Consider the following 17,303-nt stretch of genomic DNA (forward strand, 5'->3'; position numbering starts at 1 on the left):
TTACCAATATAAAGAGGAGTTTCTACACTGACCACCAATCTAATGGGGATTTACACTTATCACTAATGTAAAAGGAGCATTCACAGCAATCGCCAATGTAAGGAGGGATTTACACTGACCACCAATGTAAGGGGAACCATCACACTGACCACTAGTGTGAATAAAAGGATTGTACACCAAGCCCCAATGTAGTGAGAAGATTTAAACTGACCACTAATGCAACTGAGTTATTTAGCCTGCGTTCACATTTGTGTGTGGGTCGAGAACGCATGCAAAATAACTTTCCTGACAGCACAGAAACGTGCTGCCCTTTTAGCAGATACACAGCAGTGCCTCTAATTGTTACTAACACCCTCAGGCATCTGCTGAGATATGCGTATGTACTTGCTGTGGCAACATGTTATTTTGAAAAAGGGTTCCACCTCTAATTTGCTTACCCTTGAAGAACAGGCTGATGGTAGGCTTAATGACCACAGTTGTAGGCAGGACTTTCAAGCATGCCCCTTTACATCCTCAGTGGGCAGCATTCAACAGAAATGATGGTGGATATGACCTCAGGGGACATCATATACATATGAATGCCTCCCCTTTTTACATATCAATGCCACCAGGCCACGGCTATTTACATATTAATGCTGTCGCTATTTACATATCAATGTTGGTTATTTACATTTAAACACAAGGTCTGCAGGTGAGTCATCTGTACACAGCCATAAGGCAGAACTGGACAGCATTAGTAACATAACTTCACACTGAGATATCGGGACACAGCACGGGACTAAAACTTCAAGGGACAAGGGAATTTAAACTGGGATAGTTGGCAAGTATAAGGCAGCCGCTTTGGGCCCTACAACAATAATGGGGCCCAGGGCAGCTGCCCTTTTTGCCTTGCCTTAAAGACAGCCCTGTGTGCTAGTATGCGATGCATACTAGCACATTGTGGCTTTACCCTGCAGGTAAGAAAAAAAAAAGTCCAATGGTTTACAACTGCTATAACCACATTATTTGATAAAGGAAAGAGCAATGGGTTAAGCTTAGAATCCTATGGCAACAATTGAGAACTTTTCATCTTACTTGACCTCTCCAAACTGATAAAATCTGAATTCTAATAGCTGTTTTCATTATTAAATAATCTCAAAAGTCAGTATTATGAAATACTGAGTATCTACCAACAGTCTTTAAACACGTTGGTGTCTTTCCCAAATGTCTTAGCACCCTAGGCATGCCATTATCAAAATAAATTAAAAAAAAACAACCTTTTCTTTTCACATCCTTCTTTACGTTTCATGCATACGGATGCTGAAATGTGTATGTTATTTTATGTAAAATACATTTCTCAATAAAAAATCTTATTGTCCCACCAAAAAAAAAAAACAGCTTGTGGTTTAATTGGAGTGAGACATGGATTTCTGGTCTGTCACTTCCTTCTTTTCTATCTGCTGGTATGTGTTACACTGTAGTAGAGTCCTTAAAGTGGAACTGTCTATTACTAATAAATTAAGCTTCCAAAGGCTTAGTACACACATGGATGCTGTATGGTGTTGTGTTGCATTGGACTGAACATCGAATGCAGCATTTGGGCAGAGGCAACCCCTGAGCTTCACAGAGTCCTACCAATCCCTTCTATTGCAAGATTTTTTGGAGTTAAAGTGAAGTGCTGAGCAGTATGGTTGATGGATGCTCTGCCTTCTCAGCCTCTCCCTCAGCCTTCTGTGTCTGGGGAGCTAGTCTTATACTACCAACTGCATTTAAAATTATTGTTTAACCGACAAATGTAAGATGAAAAAGAGAAAAAACTCATTAAGGTTTATAACTTTCATACCCATTAAATAGTTAAGATATCTGGCAACAAAATGACTATATTAGAACAATTTAATTGTGTAGATCATTTATAAAGGCCTTAATCTTTCATGGCCAAGAAAACTGTATTATATTGAAATACCAGGAAGCTGTACTATTTATGAATAAATGGTTTAAAGATTCATATTTTTCTTAAAATCATCTCATTCTGATATTAAAAGCCATGTTCTGTTTAGGTGTACATACACATGAAAGTACTAAATTTGAAAGTCAATATTTTATCTCTGCATTTATATTTGCACTTGCAGAATTGGTACTTGCAGTGCATATTAAGTTTTCTGAGAAAGTGTGTTAGAATTACCTCCAGCTCAATACGATTAAATTCATCAAAGCATGCCCAAGCTCCAGACTGTGCCAGACCTTTGAAGAATTTCCCCATGGCTTTATAGTCTAGTCCATCAGAGCAGTTAAAAACAACACACTGGAAAAAAAAGACATAAAAAAAGAAGAATAAAGAAGGTTATATTATCATAACAAAAAGTACAGTGAGTATGTTTGCAAAATAAAGAAAGCCTGAATAAAAGTAAATAAATTAAATGCATTTAAATCTGTTCTGATAGTGAAAGTTAATTAATTTAAAGTTATGTCCTGTAAATTGTGTATTTCACAAAACAGGTAATTAAAGGGAACCTGTCAGAGCAGCTCTGCAGGTTGCCACAGCCCGTTCCAAGAAGCAATGCTATAACTGATGTAAAGCACATTTCTGCAGCACCATGGACAGTTGCGTGCCTACCGTAGATATGCTTCCCTATAATTTGGGCAAAAGTAGCCTCCGGCTCTGGAAGGGAGGCTTAACTCTGACAAATTATAACTGTCCTGAAAGTTTTCCCTTAAAGTGAAGATCCAATTTTGTTGAGAAAAATAAATACACTTGGGGTCAACTAAACATTGTTAGGATATTCTGTAGACATTGGCATGATTATATCGCATTAGTGCCCTTTCTGATACAAAGTGTCAAGGTCTATAAAAATAAGTTCACAACAGGAGCCACTCATTATAATCAAAATCAAACAGTTGAACAGTGCTGAAAAAGCAACCCAAATTGTATTTGTGAACAGTGCACTATATAAAGTTTTTCTGTACATGCATTTAATACTACAACGATCCATGTGAACTGGTTGCATTGTTGTTATTATTGATTCCATACATGTTTAATGGTCTTGCAACAAATAAGTACAACAGAGCAGCAACTAATTCAATACAGTATCTAGGGCATAATCAAACAGTGGGTAAATATCCTGTGAAACCAGTATAATCTGCTTGAAATCTGCAATGTATACAGTATGTAGTGGTGTATAGCAACCGCAAACAAAATTCCACGTTTAGCCAAAATGTGAGAGACCTGTCACCATAGAACAACGATAACAACTACAGTTTAATCCAGGGCAGTGCTTTAAGTGGGCACTGCTACTCGGTACCACCACTTCCAAATATGGCTCTTGAGCCACCTCTCCGTGCGCCTTAGCGTACCAGTATGCTCATTTTGGACATCTGCGCCCTCAATTGCCCCCCCAAGAATATTTCCCACTCCAGAGCCAGACCAGTCACCACCAGTGAATCCCCATGCTCCGGAGTCCCAGCTCAGGCCAGGGGGGTGCTCTGTGGGGACCCTGATGTGGAGTGGGGGGGGGCGACAAAATTTATAGGCTATAATAGAGTACCGGCACCTCTTTTGGGCCACTTAAAGCACTGATCCAGGGGCAACTTCTATCCAGATCCAGCTTGACTAAAATCCACCAGTGGACTCTGTTAATGGGGAAAAATAGAAGTTACTTGAACAAATACAAAAATACAAATGGAAAAACTGATGAAGCTTTTGTGTATAGACTTTACCTTTCAGAATTCCTGGTATCATCACCAAGTTGTATGCAGATGTCACAAGTGGTATACTATCCCCAACTGATATATAGAATTCCATTTATACTCCACAAGAGCTCTGATGTTGATAGTTCATCTTATGGCAACTGACATTAATTCCTTGGCCATTTGGTCCCATGAATGTACATAAATATGAGTACAGTTTGGATAAGTATAAAAATTTAAAACATATTACTTGACCCTTTGAATTGAAACCTTGTATTAATATAGTGCAACCAAGAGTTCTGTATTGCAAGCTCAGTCCTTTTTGAAAATTAGGAACAACTAAGAAAAAATATAATTCTGTGTTCAGCATGTAGCATGTAGTTGCATTGGTAAATTGCATTTGTGGCATTACTAATGGCAGCAGGCTAAATAATAAAGATGTATCTTTTTAATAACAGACTTCTCTGGCTACAAAGTTTGTATTATGAAGAGAGATGACACCGCTCAGGCCGTCTTTTGTCCCCGGGCTGTCGTGTCCGCTGAAAAGTGCAAAAGACTGCACACGAATTTTGTCCGCCGACTGCAGAAGTGATGTCATGTGATGGTTAACTTTCCCTGTGTTTTTTCTTTTCTGAGCATGCCCAGTCTTGCAAATCTGCTGTCTGTCGGCCGAATTCTGTACTGACTGGCGAACAATCGGCTGTTCTGGTGTCGGCATACAAAAATTTTAATGCTTGCACGACAGATTCTGTTCGGCCGAAAGTGCGCTGTCGGCTATCGGAAGCATCATACTAACAAGCCGAAAATCGGCCGATTGGTCGTCGGCTGAATCTTTTCGGCCGACAATCTGCACGTGTGTACGGGCCTTTACCCTAACAGGGTCACAGACAGCAATACAAACTGACAGGTCTTCGAATCTCTTTCTACTCTATCCAAAAATAAAAATAAAAAGAATGCCTTTAGTTACACTTTTAACATTTTTGTGGCTTTAAAAATATCCTTTTGATTGGTGCAGACACAAAATGTTGGATTATCAGCCAGGAAAACACTACACAGGTACAATGACAAACAAGCTTGTAATGATAATCAGGTTAATCAGGTTAATAGTCTCCCTGAGTTAATGGATGCTGTGCTGAAATACAAATACAAGCTTCTCTAAAAATATCTGCCTGTTCTGTATTTCTGCCAGAAATGTACTTATTTATTAGGCCTCATTTGGGATATTTCCTTACACTGCCTATTAGTAGGAGACCAGAACCCAAAATCAAGGAATGGTTTTAAACAGGAAAGCATAGACTGCAGTAAAAATGCTGTTGGGACTTCTAATTCTTCCCTATAGTGAAGAGAAAGCTCCACCAAAAAAAAAAAACAAAAAAAAAAACACTGCTATTTGTCTTTATTGGCTGACAATTAGGGTTGAGCGGACACCTAGATGTCCGTGTTCGACGGGTTCGGACGAACTTTAAAAAAAAGTCTGGGTCCGTGTCCCGGACTTTTACCGAACTTTTCCCGGACACCGAACCCCATTGAAGTCAATGGGGACCCGAACTTTAAGGCACTAAAATGGCTCTAAAACACCAAAGGAAAGGGCTAGAGTGCTGCAAATGGCAGCAAAAAAATGTGGATAGGGAAATAACTTAAAACAACAAAAAAAAACAGAAAAATAAAACAATGTTCTTCTTCATCTCTGAAGGACGAGGCCCATATGGAGTAGGAGGGAGGTTGAGGTGGTGGTGGATGTGGCGGTGACATAGGCATGCGCACAGGGTGTGCCGGGTGTGCCTGGGCACACCCTAATCACCTAGGGCACATAGCATTGCCAGTGAGGAGATGGGAAAGATCTCCCTCGGATCTGTTCTATTTCTCTTTGCCTACAGGTACATGGCCCCGATACATTACTCTCCCTGCTGGCAAACACATGCATGTGTATTTCAACTTTGGGGTACACACCTTAATGCAATAGGCTGCGCACACCTATGGGTGGTGTAGGTGGAAGCGGCGGTGGAGGAGGACCAGGGCCGGATTAAGAGCATCATGGGCTTGGTGCTGAGGATTTTGAAGGGCCTTAAGGGCCGTGCCTTGCCATGCACCCAGAGGAGGAAGGGTGCAGCCATGCATGCCTAATTCAACATGGGATGCTGTCTCTGAAGCCCATAAACACATCCATGCATCGGCAACTGTCCCTCCTTGTCTGGCCTTCGCGCTGTGTGGGGAGGTTCTGAGGGTGCTGCCTGGGGAAGCGAGCATAGAAGCCAGACTTCTGTGTTTACAAGTGACAGAAGAGCGGTAACAGTGAATATGGCCAACCCGGGGCCTATATAAAAGGTAGGGGCCTGGAGCTGCAGCTCCAATAGCCCCTACGTTAATCTGGCCCTGAGGAGGAGGACGAGGTAGCCAACACTGCTTCTTTTCACAAATTTTAAATGAGGGTACACCCCAAAAGAGTGAGAAAGAGCAAAAATGGAACAATGGGTGGGTAAGGTCGGTATCCATTGCTATTCTGCACAAGGTACGGAAAAGTCCCGTGGGATCCATGCCTGGTTCATTTTAATGAACGTGAGCTTGTCCACATTGTCTCTGGACAGGCGGCTGCGCTTGTCTGTTATAACGCCCCCAGCCGTGCTAAATACCCGTTCAGATAATACACTGGCTGCAGGGCACGCCAGCACCTCCAAGGTGTAAAGGGCAAGCTCAGGCCATGTGCCCAATTTGGAGACCCAGAAGTTGAAGGGGGCAGACCCCTCATTCACTACATGTAGGCGTGTGCACACATACTGCTCCACCATGTTGGTAAAATGCTGCCTCCTGCTAAGACGTTCCATCTGAGCTGCTGGTGCTGCTGTTTGTTGTGGCGTGCTGACAAAGCTTTTCCACATTTCGGCCATGCTAACCCTGCCTTCTGAGGTGCTGGCGGTGCCCTGGTTGCGTTGGCAACCTCCTCCTCCTCCTCCTCCTCTGCCTTGTGCTTCCACTGCGGCCCTGCTGTCAGATGGGAATGCCAGCAGCATGGCGTCTACCAGCGTGTGCGCTTGTACTCGCGCATCTTGCGATCGCACTCCAGTGAGTGAATTAAGGATGGTACGTTGTCCTTGTAACGGGGATCCAGCAGCGTGGCCACCCAGTAATCAGCACAAGTTAGAATGTGGGCAACTCGGCGGTCGTTGTGGAGACACTGCAGCATGTAATCGCTCATGTGTGCCAGGCTGCCCAGAGGCAACGAAAGGCTGTCCTCTGTGGGAGGTGTATCGTCCGTGTCCTCTGTATCCCCCCAGCCACGCCCCGGTGATGGCCATGAGCTGGCCTGGGTGCCACCCTGCTGTGAACATGGTTCCATCTCCTCCTCCAGCTCCTCCTCCTCCTCATCCTCCAGAACTGTGCCCCTGCTGGACAATTGTGTCCCTGGCGTTTGTGTGTGCAGGAACCCACCCTCGGAGCCCCTTGCGAATGACTGCCCTGAAAGCCTTGGAAATGTTACCTCTTCATCCTCCTCCTCCTCCTCATCCTGTGCCACATCCTCTTCCATCATCGCCCGAATTGTTTTTTCAAGGAGGCATAGAAGTGGGATAGTTAAGCTGAGAACGGCGTCATTGCCACTGGCCATGTTGGTGGAGTACTCAAAACAGCGCAACAAGGCACACAGGTCTCGCATGGAGGCCCAGTTATTGGTGGTGAAGTGGTGCTGTTCCGCAGAGCGACTCACGCGTGCGTGCTGCAGCTGAAACTCCACTATGGCCTGCTGCTGCTCGCACAGTCTTTCCAGCATGTGCAAGGTGGAGTTCCACCTTGTGGGCACGTCACATATGAGGCGGTGAGCGGGAAGGCCGAAGTTACGCTGCAGCGCTGCCAGGGGAGCAGCAGCAGGGTGAGAACGCCGAAAGTGCGCACAAACGGCCCGCACTTTCTGCAGCAGCTCTGACATATCGGGGTAGTTTTTAAGGAACCTCTGCACCACCAAATTCAGCACATGCGCCAGGCAAGGGATGTGCGTCAAACCGGCTAGGCCCAGAGCTGCTATGAGATTTCGCCCGTTATCGCACACCACCAGGCCGGGCTTGAGGCTCGCTGGCAGCAACCACTCATTTGTCTGCTGTTCCATGCTCCTCCACAACTCCTGCGCGGTGTGTGGTTTGTCCCCCAAACAGGCAAGTTGTAAAACTGCCTGCTGTCGTTTACCCCTGGCCGTGCTGAAGTTGGTGGTGAAGGTGTTACGCTGTCCGGATGAGGAGGCGGTAGAGGATGAGGAAGCGGAGTAGGAGGAGTTAGGAACAGGAGGCAAACTGAAGCGCCCTGCAATCCTCGGTGGTGGAAGGACATGCGCCAAATTGCTATCCGCCTCAGGCCCATCCGCCACTGCATTTACCCAGTGTGCCGTTAGGGAGATATAACGCCCCTGACCGTGCTTACTGGTCCACGTATCGGTAGTTAGGTGGACCTTGGCACAGATGGCGTTGCGCAGTGCACACCTGATTTTTTCCCCCACTTGGTTGTGCAGGGAAGGGATGGCTTGCCTGGAAAAGTAGTGGCGGCTGGGCACGACGTACTGTGGGACAGCCACCGACATAAGGTTTTTAAAACTGTGCGTCTCCACCAGACGGAATGACAGCATTTCAAAGGCCAATAATTTTGAAATGCTGGCATTCAGGGCCAGGGATCGCGGGTGGGTAGGGGGGTACTTCCTCTTCCTCTCAAGTGTTTGGGAGATGGAAAGCTGAACGCTTCCACGGGACATTGTGGAGATGGTTGTTGGTGACCCAGGTGGTGGTGTTGCTGACAGATCGTCTGTTTGCGGGGTGGCAGGTGCCGGTATCACTACAGATGTGGCTGGAGCGGCCGAGACTGCAGCAGAAGAGGAAGCAGGATGAGCCAGAGACGTTTCTTGGTTTTGAAGGTGTGTACTCCACTGCAGCTCGTGCTTTGCACTTAGATGCCTGATCATGCAGGTTGTGCTCAGGTTGAGAAGGTTTATGCCTCGCTTCAAGCTCTGATTGCACAGGGTGCAAACCACTCGTGTCCTGTCATCAGCACATTTTCTAAAGAACTTCCACGCTAGAGAATTCCTTTGAGCTGACTTTGGTGCACTCGTTCCCTTGCTGCGTTGGGCAGTAGCGGGCGTAGTGTCTAGGGCACGGCCGCTCCGCTTCTGCACCCTGCTCCCTCTTCTGCTGTGCTGGTGGCTCTGTGCGACCACCGCCTCTTCCTCCAAACTACTCAGGTCACCTGCATGACGTTCATTCCATGTGGGGTCGAGGACCTCATCGTCCTCCACATCATCTTCCACCCAGTCTTCACCCCTGCCCTCCTTGTCGGTCTCCACAATGCTGAACGCCGCAGCAGTTGGCACCTGCGTTTCGTCATCATCGGAGACGTGCTGCGATGATCCTTGCATGTACTCATCTTGAGAAATAAGTGGTTGGGCATCGCTGCACTCAATCTCTTCCACTTCTGGGGCAGGGCTAGGTGGATGGCCCTGGGAAACCCTGCTGACAGAGTCATCAAAAAGAAGAAGAGACTGCTGTATGGCTTGGGGCTCAGACTGCTTGCCTGATTTGCAAGGGGGTGAGGTGAAAGACGGTTGGACATCGGCTGCAGGTGCCAACTGTGACCTTTCTGCAGTAGACTGGGTGGGAGACAATGTGAAGGAACTGGAGGCACTGTCAGCAGCAAACCAATCTACTATCGCCTCCACTTGTTCTGGCCTCATCACTTCTAGGGGCGTATGATGCCCTACCAAATACTGATGCAGGTTCTGTCGCCTACTCACACTTGAGGAAGGTGTTTCACTTGTGCGTGTAGCTGGCACAGATCGACCACGTCCTCTCCTTGCAACAGGAGCTCTACCAGCAGCACCACGACCCAGGCCACGGCCCTTATTTGACGGTCTCCTCATATTTCTGTAATTTAAGATCTTGCCCTAGAAAGGTTTTTATTGAATAGCAGAATAGGAAATATGATCCAAAAAAGTGTATGTATCTCGCACGTACAAAACCACACTAGGCCCCAATTACTATTGTTTCTACCCCTAAAAGGATGGATGAGGAGTAGGAGGAGTATGGAACAGACAGCACCCTCAAATCTTCAGAAGTATGAGATGAACCTCAAAAACTTGGAAAGGTGGATCTCACACGTACCGACACAGACTATCCCGCAATACAATTGATCCTCAAAGGTTTTTATTGAATAGCGGAATAGGAAATATGATCAAAAAAAGTGTATGTATCTCGCACGTACACCACCACACTAGGCCCCAATTACTATTGTTTGTACCCCTAAAAGGATGGTTGAGCAGTAGGAGGAGGAGTATGGAACAGGCAGCACCCTCAAATCTTCAGAAGTATGAGATGAACCCCAAAACTTGGAAAGGTGGATCTCACACGTACCGACACAGACAATCACGCAATTTAATTGATCCCCAAAGGTTTTAATTGAATAGCGGAATAGAAAATATGATCAAAAAGAAAGTGTATGTATCTCACACGTACACCACCACACTAGGCCCCAATTACTATTGTTTGTACCCCTAAAAGGATGGTTGAGCAGTAGGAAGAGGAGTATGGAACAGGCAGCACCCTCAAATCTTCAGAAGTATGAGATGAACCCCAAAAACTTGGAAAGGTGGATCTCACACGTACCGACACAGACTATCACGCAATTTAATTGATCCCCAAAGGTTTTAATTGAATAGCGGAATAGAAAATATGATCAAAAAGAAAGTGTATGTATCTCACACGTACACCACCACACTAGGCCCCAATTACTATTGTTTGTACCCCTAAAAGGATGGTTGAGGAGTAGGAGGAGGAGTATGGAACAGGCAGCACCCTCAAATCTTCAGAAGTATGAGATGAACCCCAAAACTTGGAAAGGTGGATCTCACACGTACCGACACAGACAATCACGCAATTTAATTGATCCCCAAAGGTTTTAATTGAATAGCGGAATAGAAAATATGATCAAAAAGAAAGTGTATGTATCTCACACGTACACCACCACACTAGGCCCCAATTACTATTGTTTGTACCCCTAAAAGGATGGTTGAGCAGTAGGAAGAGGAGTATGGAACAGGCAGCACCCTCAAATCTTCAGAAGTATGAGATGAACCCCAAAAACTTGGAAAGGTGGATCTCACACGTACCGACACAGACTATCACGCAATTTAATTGATCCCCAAAGGTTTTAATTGAATAGCGGAATAGAAAATATGATCAAAAAGAAAGTGTATGTATCTCACACGTACACCACCACACTAGGCCCCAATTACTATTGTTTGTACCCCTAAAAGGATGGTTGAGGAGTAGGAGGAGGAGTATGGAACAGGCAGCACCCTCAAATCTTCAGAAGTATGAGATGAACCCCAAAAACTTGGAAAGGTGGATCTCACACGTACCGACACAGACTATCACGCAATTTAATTGATCCCCAAAGGTTTTAATTGAATAGCGGAATAGAAAATATGATCAAAAAGAAAGTGTATGTATCTCACACGTACACCACCACACTAGGCCCCAATTACTATTGTTTGTACCCCTAAAAGGATGGTTGAGGAGTAGGAGGAGGAGTATGGAACAGGCAGCACCCTCAAATCTTCAGAAGTATGAGATGAACCCCAAAAACTTGGAAAGGTGGATCTCACACGTACCGACACAGACTATCCCGCAATACAATTGATCCTCAAAGGTTTTTATTGAATAGCGGAATAGGAAATATGATCAAAAAAAGTGTATGTATCTCGCACGTACACCACCACACTAGGCCCCAATTACTATTGTTTGTACCCCTAAAAGGATGGTTGAGCAGTAGGAGGAGGAGTATGGAACAGGCAGCACCCTCAAATCTTCAGAAGTATGAGATGAACCCCAAAACTTGGAAAGGTGGATCTCACACGTACCGACACAGACAATCACGCAATTTAATTGATCCCCAAAGGTTTTAATTGAATAGCGGAATAGAAAATATGATCAAAAAGAAAGTGTATGTATCTCACACGTACACCACCACACTAGGCCCCAATTACTATTGTTTGTACCCCTAAAAGGATGGTTGAGCAGTAGGAAGAGGAGTATGGAACAGGCAGCACCCTCAAATCTTCAGAAGTATGAGATGAACCCCAAAAACTTGGAAAGGTGGATCTCACACGTACCGACACAGACTATCACGCAATTTAATTGATCCCCAAAGGTTTTAATTGAATAGCGGAATAGAAAATATGATCAAAAAGAAAGTGTATGTATCTCACACGTACACCACCACACTAGGCCCCAATTACTATTGTTTGTACCCCTAAAAGGATGGTTGAGGAGTAGGAGGAGGAGTATGGAACAGGCAGCACCCTCAAATCTTCAGAAGTATGAGATGAACCCCAAAAACTTGGAAAGGTGGATCTCACACGTACCGACACAGACTATCACGCAATTTAATTGATCCCCAAAGGTTTTAATTGAATAGCGGAATAGAAAATATGATCAAAAAGAAAGTGTATGTATCTCACACGTACACCACCACACTAGGCCCCAATTACTATTGTTTGTACCCCTAAAAGGATGGTTGAGGAGTAGGAGGAGGAGTATGGAACAGGCAGCACCCTCAAATCTTCAGAAGTATGAGATGAACCCCAAAAACTTGGAAAGGTGGATCTCACACGTACCGACACAGACTATCACGCAATTGAATTGATCCCCAAAGGTATTAATTGAATAGCGGAATAGAAAATATGATCAAAAAGAAAGTGTATGTATCTCACACGTACACCACCACACTAGGCCCCAATTACTATTGTTTGTACCCCTAAAAGGATGGTTGAGGAGTAGGAGGAGGAGTATGGAACAGGCAGCACCCTCAAATCTTCAGAAGTATGAGATGAACCCCAAAAACTTGGAAAGGTGGATCTCACACGTACCGACACAGACTATCACGCAATTTAATTGATCCCCAAAGGTTTTAATTGAATAGCGGAATAGAAAATATGATCAAAAAGAAAGTGTATGTATCTCACACGTACACCACCACACTAGGCCCCAATTACTATTGTTTGTACCCCTAAAAGGATGGTTGAGGAGTAGGAGGAGGAGTATGGAACAGGCAGCACCCTCAAATCTTCAGAAGTATGAGATGAACCCCAAAAACTTGGAAAGGTGGATCTCACACGTACCGACACAGACTATCACGCAATTTAATTGATCCCCAAAGGTTTTAATTGAATAGCGGAATAGAAAATATGATCAAAAAGAATGTGTATGTATCTCACACGTACACCACCACACTAGGCCCCAATTACTATTGTTTGTACCCCTAAAAGGATGGTTGAGCAGTAGGAGGAGGAGTATGGAACAGGCAGCACCCTCAAATCTTCAGAAGTATGAGATGAACCCCAAAAACTTGGAAAGGTGGATCTCACACGTACCGACACAGACTATCACGCAATTTAATTGATCCCCAAAGGATTTAATTGAATAGCGGAATAGAAAATATGATCAAAAAGAAAGTGTATGTATCTCACACGTACACCACCACACTAGGCCCCAATTAATATTGTTTGTACCCCTAAAAGGATGGTTGAGCAGTAGGAGGAGGAGTATGGAACAGGCAGCACCCTCAAATCTTCAGAAGTATGAGATGAACCCCAAAAACTTGGAAAGGTGGATCTCACACGTACCGACACAGACTATCACGCAATTTAATTGATCCCCAAAGGTTTTAATTGAATAGCGGAATAGAAAATATGATCAAAAAGAAAGTGTATGTATCTCACACGTACACCACCACACTAGGCCCCAATTACTATTGTTTGTACCCCTAAAAGGATGGTTGAGCAGTAGGAAAAGGAGTATGGAACAGGCAGCACCCTCAAATCTTCAGAAGTATGAGATTGTGTTCACTGTACTCCACAAAGATTGTGTTCACTGCACCTCAAAAAGGATTTTGTTCACTGCACCCCACAAAGATTGTGTTCACTGCACCCTAAAAGGATTGTCTTCACTGCACCCCAAAAAGATTGTGTTCACTGTACCCCCCAAAGATTGTGTTCACTGCACCCCACAAAGATTCTGTTCCCTGTACCCCAAAAAGATTGTGTTCACTGCACCCCACAAAGGATTTTGTTCACTGCACCCCAAAAAGATTGTGTTCACTGCACTCCAAAAAGGATGTTGTTCACTGCACCCCAAAAAAGGACTTTGTTCACTGCACCCCAAAAAGATTGTGTTCACTGCACCCCACAAAGATTGTGTTCACTGCACCCCACAAATGATTTTGTTCACTGCACCCCAAAAAGATTGTGTTCACTGTACCCCCCAAAGATTGTGTTCACTGCACCCCACAAAGGATTTTGTTCACTGCACCCCAAAAAGATTGTGTTCACTGTACCCCCCAAAGATTGTGTTCACTGCACCCCACAAATGATTTTGTTCACTGCACCCCAAAAAGATTGTGTTCACTGCACCCCAAAAAGGATTTTGTTCACTGCACCCCAAAAAGGATGTTGTTCACTGCACCCCAAAAAGGATTTTGTTCACTGCACCCCAAAAAGATTGTGTTCACTGCACCCCACAAAGATTGTGTTCACTGCACCCCACAAATGATTTTGTTCACTGCACCCCAAAAAGATTGTGTTCACTGTACCCCCCAAAGATTGTGTTCACTGCACCCCACAAAGGATTTTGTTCACTGCACCCCAAAAAGATTGTGTTCACTGTACCCCCCAAAGATTGTGTTCACTGCACCCCACAAATGATTTTGTTCACTGCACCCCAAAAAGATTGTGTTCACTGCACCCCAAAAAGGATTTTGTTCACTGCACCCCAAAAAGGATTTTGTTCACTCCACCCCAAAAAGATTGTGTTCACTGCACCCCACAAAGATTGTGTTCACTGCACCCCAAAAAGGATTTTGTTCACTGCACCCCAAAAAGATTGTGTTCACTGCACCCCACAAAGATTGTGTTCACTGCACCCCAAAAAGGATGTTGTTCACTGCACCCCAAAAAGATTGTGTTCACTGCACCCCACAAAGATTGTGTTCACTGCACCCCACAAAGAATTTTGTTCACTGCACCCCAAAAAGATTGTGTTCACTGCACCCCAAAAAGGATGTTGTTCACTTCACCCCAAAAAGGATTTTGTTCACTGCACCCCAAAAAGATTTTGTTCACTGCACCCCAAAAAGGACGTTGTTCACTGCACCCCAAAAAGATTGTGTTCACTGCAGCCCAAAAAGATTGTGTTCACTGCAGCTCACACACAGAAAAATGGATGTGGATCACTGACACCTGCCTATCTCCTATCCCACACCACACAGCAATATCGATTGTAGTTTGTAGAACACAGTTTCCCTAAAATTCAGCAGCAGCCTCTCCCTAACAGGATTGAGAAGAGATCGTAGATCGGGACTAAGTGCAGACCCCACCCCCCACACAGCAATATCGATTGTAGTTTGTAGAACACTCTGACCCTAAAATTCAGCAGCAGCCTCTCCCTAACAGGATTGAGAAGAGATCGTAGATCAGGATTGAGTGCAGACCCCACCCCCCACACAGCAATATCGATTGTAGTTTGTAGAAGACACTGACCCTATAATTCAGCAGACTCTATCCCTAAAATGCCTACAACTCGCCCTGCCTAAACACTCCGACCTGTCCCTCAATTCTATCCGGACACAAATGGTTTTTTCCTGCCTGTCTTTCCCTAATCAGCAGCCAGCACGTTGATGTGTGCTCTGTCCCTGATCTAAGCAGCAGAATGAAGACGCTGCGGCTGCCTGGAACTTTAAAAGACTTGGTCACATGCTTCAGACGGCCAATCACAGCTACTGAGACATTTGCAGGCATGGCTGGGATGGCTTAAGGCACACCAGTTAAACGATTGTTGATTGGCTGTTGAAAGCCCGCCATGAAAAGAGTGCCAAAGCATGCAAAACCCGGAAATAAAACGACCGAACACGGATTTTTACCCGAACATACAGTAAAGTGTCCGTGTCCGTGTTCGGGTACAAAAAATCCAATTATTCGGTACGAACACGAATAATACAGTCCGTGTTCGCTCAACACTACTGACAATACATAAAAATGAAAAAAAGAAAAACATTATTTATATTTTTAAAATATATTATTATTTTATTTAAATCTGTAACTGTAACTTGCAAATGCAAGTATCAACCATATTGTTCTGTGTCACAATCAGAGGGTAAGACCACCTGGGACTATAAACATTAGATCTAATGGGCCAATTGAACAACTAAACAGGTGTACTTGGGTATCAGTCCTCACAGATGCGAGAGCAGTGTTACCTCACACAAACGGAGGTGTTCCGGAGTCGCAGGATCTAAGGAGTCACCTGGTCCTTACCAGAGCCACTGGAGGTGAGGTTGTTGTGATGCAAAGCAGCCCCCAGGTTTTGGCTCTCTAGCACACCACTGTGATCACAGTGCAACCAAATAGTATGCTGGAAGGAAACAAAGTACCCAAAGGAGACAAGGAACCAAGGAAATCTACTGCAGCTACCTAGGAAGGGACTCCAGGGGATAGGACGCAGGGATCAAGAGTAAAGCGAAGGAGAGAGGGGGATGCTGATTGCTGAGCAATGGCGTAGAGAGACAAACTCAGCAAGCTGGAAAGGGCTGCAGGCAAACAACAAGAAACAATGCTGAGAAAAACACACACAGCAACAGAAAACAAAGAGATCCACAGACAGAAACCAAAGGGAAAATACTGAGAACAAAGACAGAATCAAACAACACACAGAATATGTGAATACTCATATGGCAACTAACACCAGTTGAACAGAGGGGTCCGGCTTCCACGTGGAGACACAATGCTGGAACACTAACCCACAGGTGCAAAGGCTTAATAGTACCTAGGTTTGGGCAGATAGGCAATTGTCATTCAAAGTGCGACAGCGCTGAAAGCTGAAAATTGGCGTGGGCAGGAGGGGAGTGCCCAGTAGGCTAGGCAAGTGGTTAAAAAACCTGGGGTAATATGTATCACTTGCTTATTTGCATAGGGGGTTGGATATCTGGGTGCCCTATTATTTTAAAAAGGGGGTCTTAATGATTCCTAAAGGCGCTCAAGATGCAGGTCCCCATCATCGACAAGCCAGGGCTGTGAGGAAAAGGATCTTGTCCTTTTCTACATGGGGACATCATACTTTGACAGGGCTCCCAATGTTGAAGGCACGTGGTCTGGTATGGTCAAGGAGGGTTTGGGAGTAGGTCCCAAAAGGAATACCCAAGCAGGTTTACAGAAAAATCAGTTCAGCAGTTTTAACGCATGTCACCTACCCCTATTCTAGATAATGTACTGTGTATGTGGAACTAATGCCATAGAGAAGATAATGTGTGATATGTGTACATAAAACTAAAATAAATCGGAAACTGATACAGAAGTTCCTCGCTACAACATGGAGTCTGAGCATTAGGTGATCAAGGCAACTTATATATTTATCTCAGCATTAGTTTCTTTTAAAATATTTGGCCATGAATGTTTATAAACAGTGATGACTGATCTTTAAGACCGCATTCACACTGCCGCGACCATAAGTCACCCCATGTCGGAGCGACTTTTTACCACTAATTTACCCCGACTTTACTGCGACTTTACCGCGACTTCAGCGTGACTTGTGAATTATTTAAAGCGACTTATATGATAGACGACT

General features: G+C 44.7%; 1 protein-coding gene across 1 annotated transcript in view; it reads right to left on the minus strand.

Annotated features, from left to right (window-relative positions):
* The window catches only part of LOC309552619 (dynein axonemal heavy chain 3-like), a 1,537,563-nt gene that overhangs the window by 1,325,847 nt on the left and 194,413 nt on the right, over positions 1-17,303 (minus strand). Inside the window, exon 5 of the mRNA XM_082253560.1 lies at positions 2,162-2,281. Coding sequence (XP_082109686.1) covers positions 2,162-2,281 — 120 coding nt within the window. The remainder of the gene's footprint in view (positions 1-2,161; positions 2,282-17,303) is intronic.

Source organism: Pelophylax lessonae, assembly GCF_965119305.1.
Source record: "Pelophylax lessonae genome assembly, chromosome: 4".
NCBI classification, from domain to species: domain Eukaryota; kingdom Metazoa; phylum Chordata; class Amphibia; order Anura; family Ranidae; genus Pelophylax; species Pelophylax lessonae.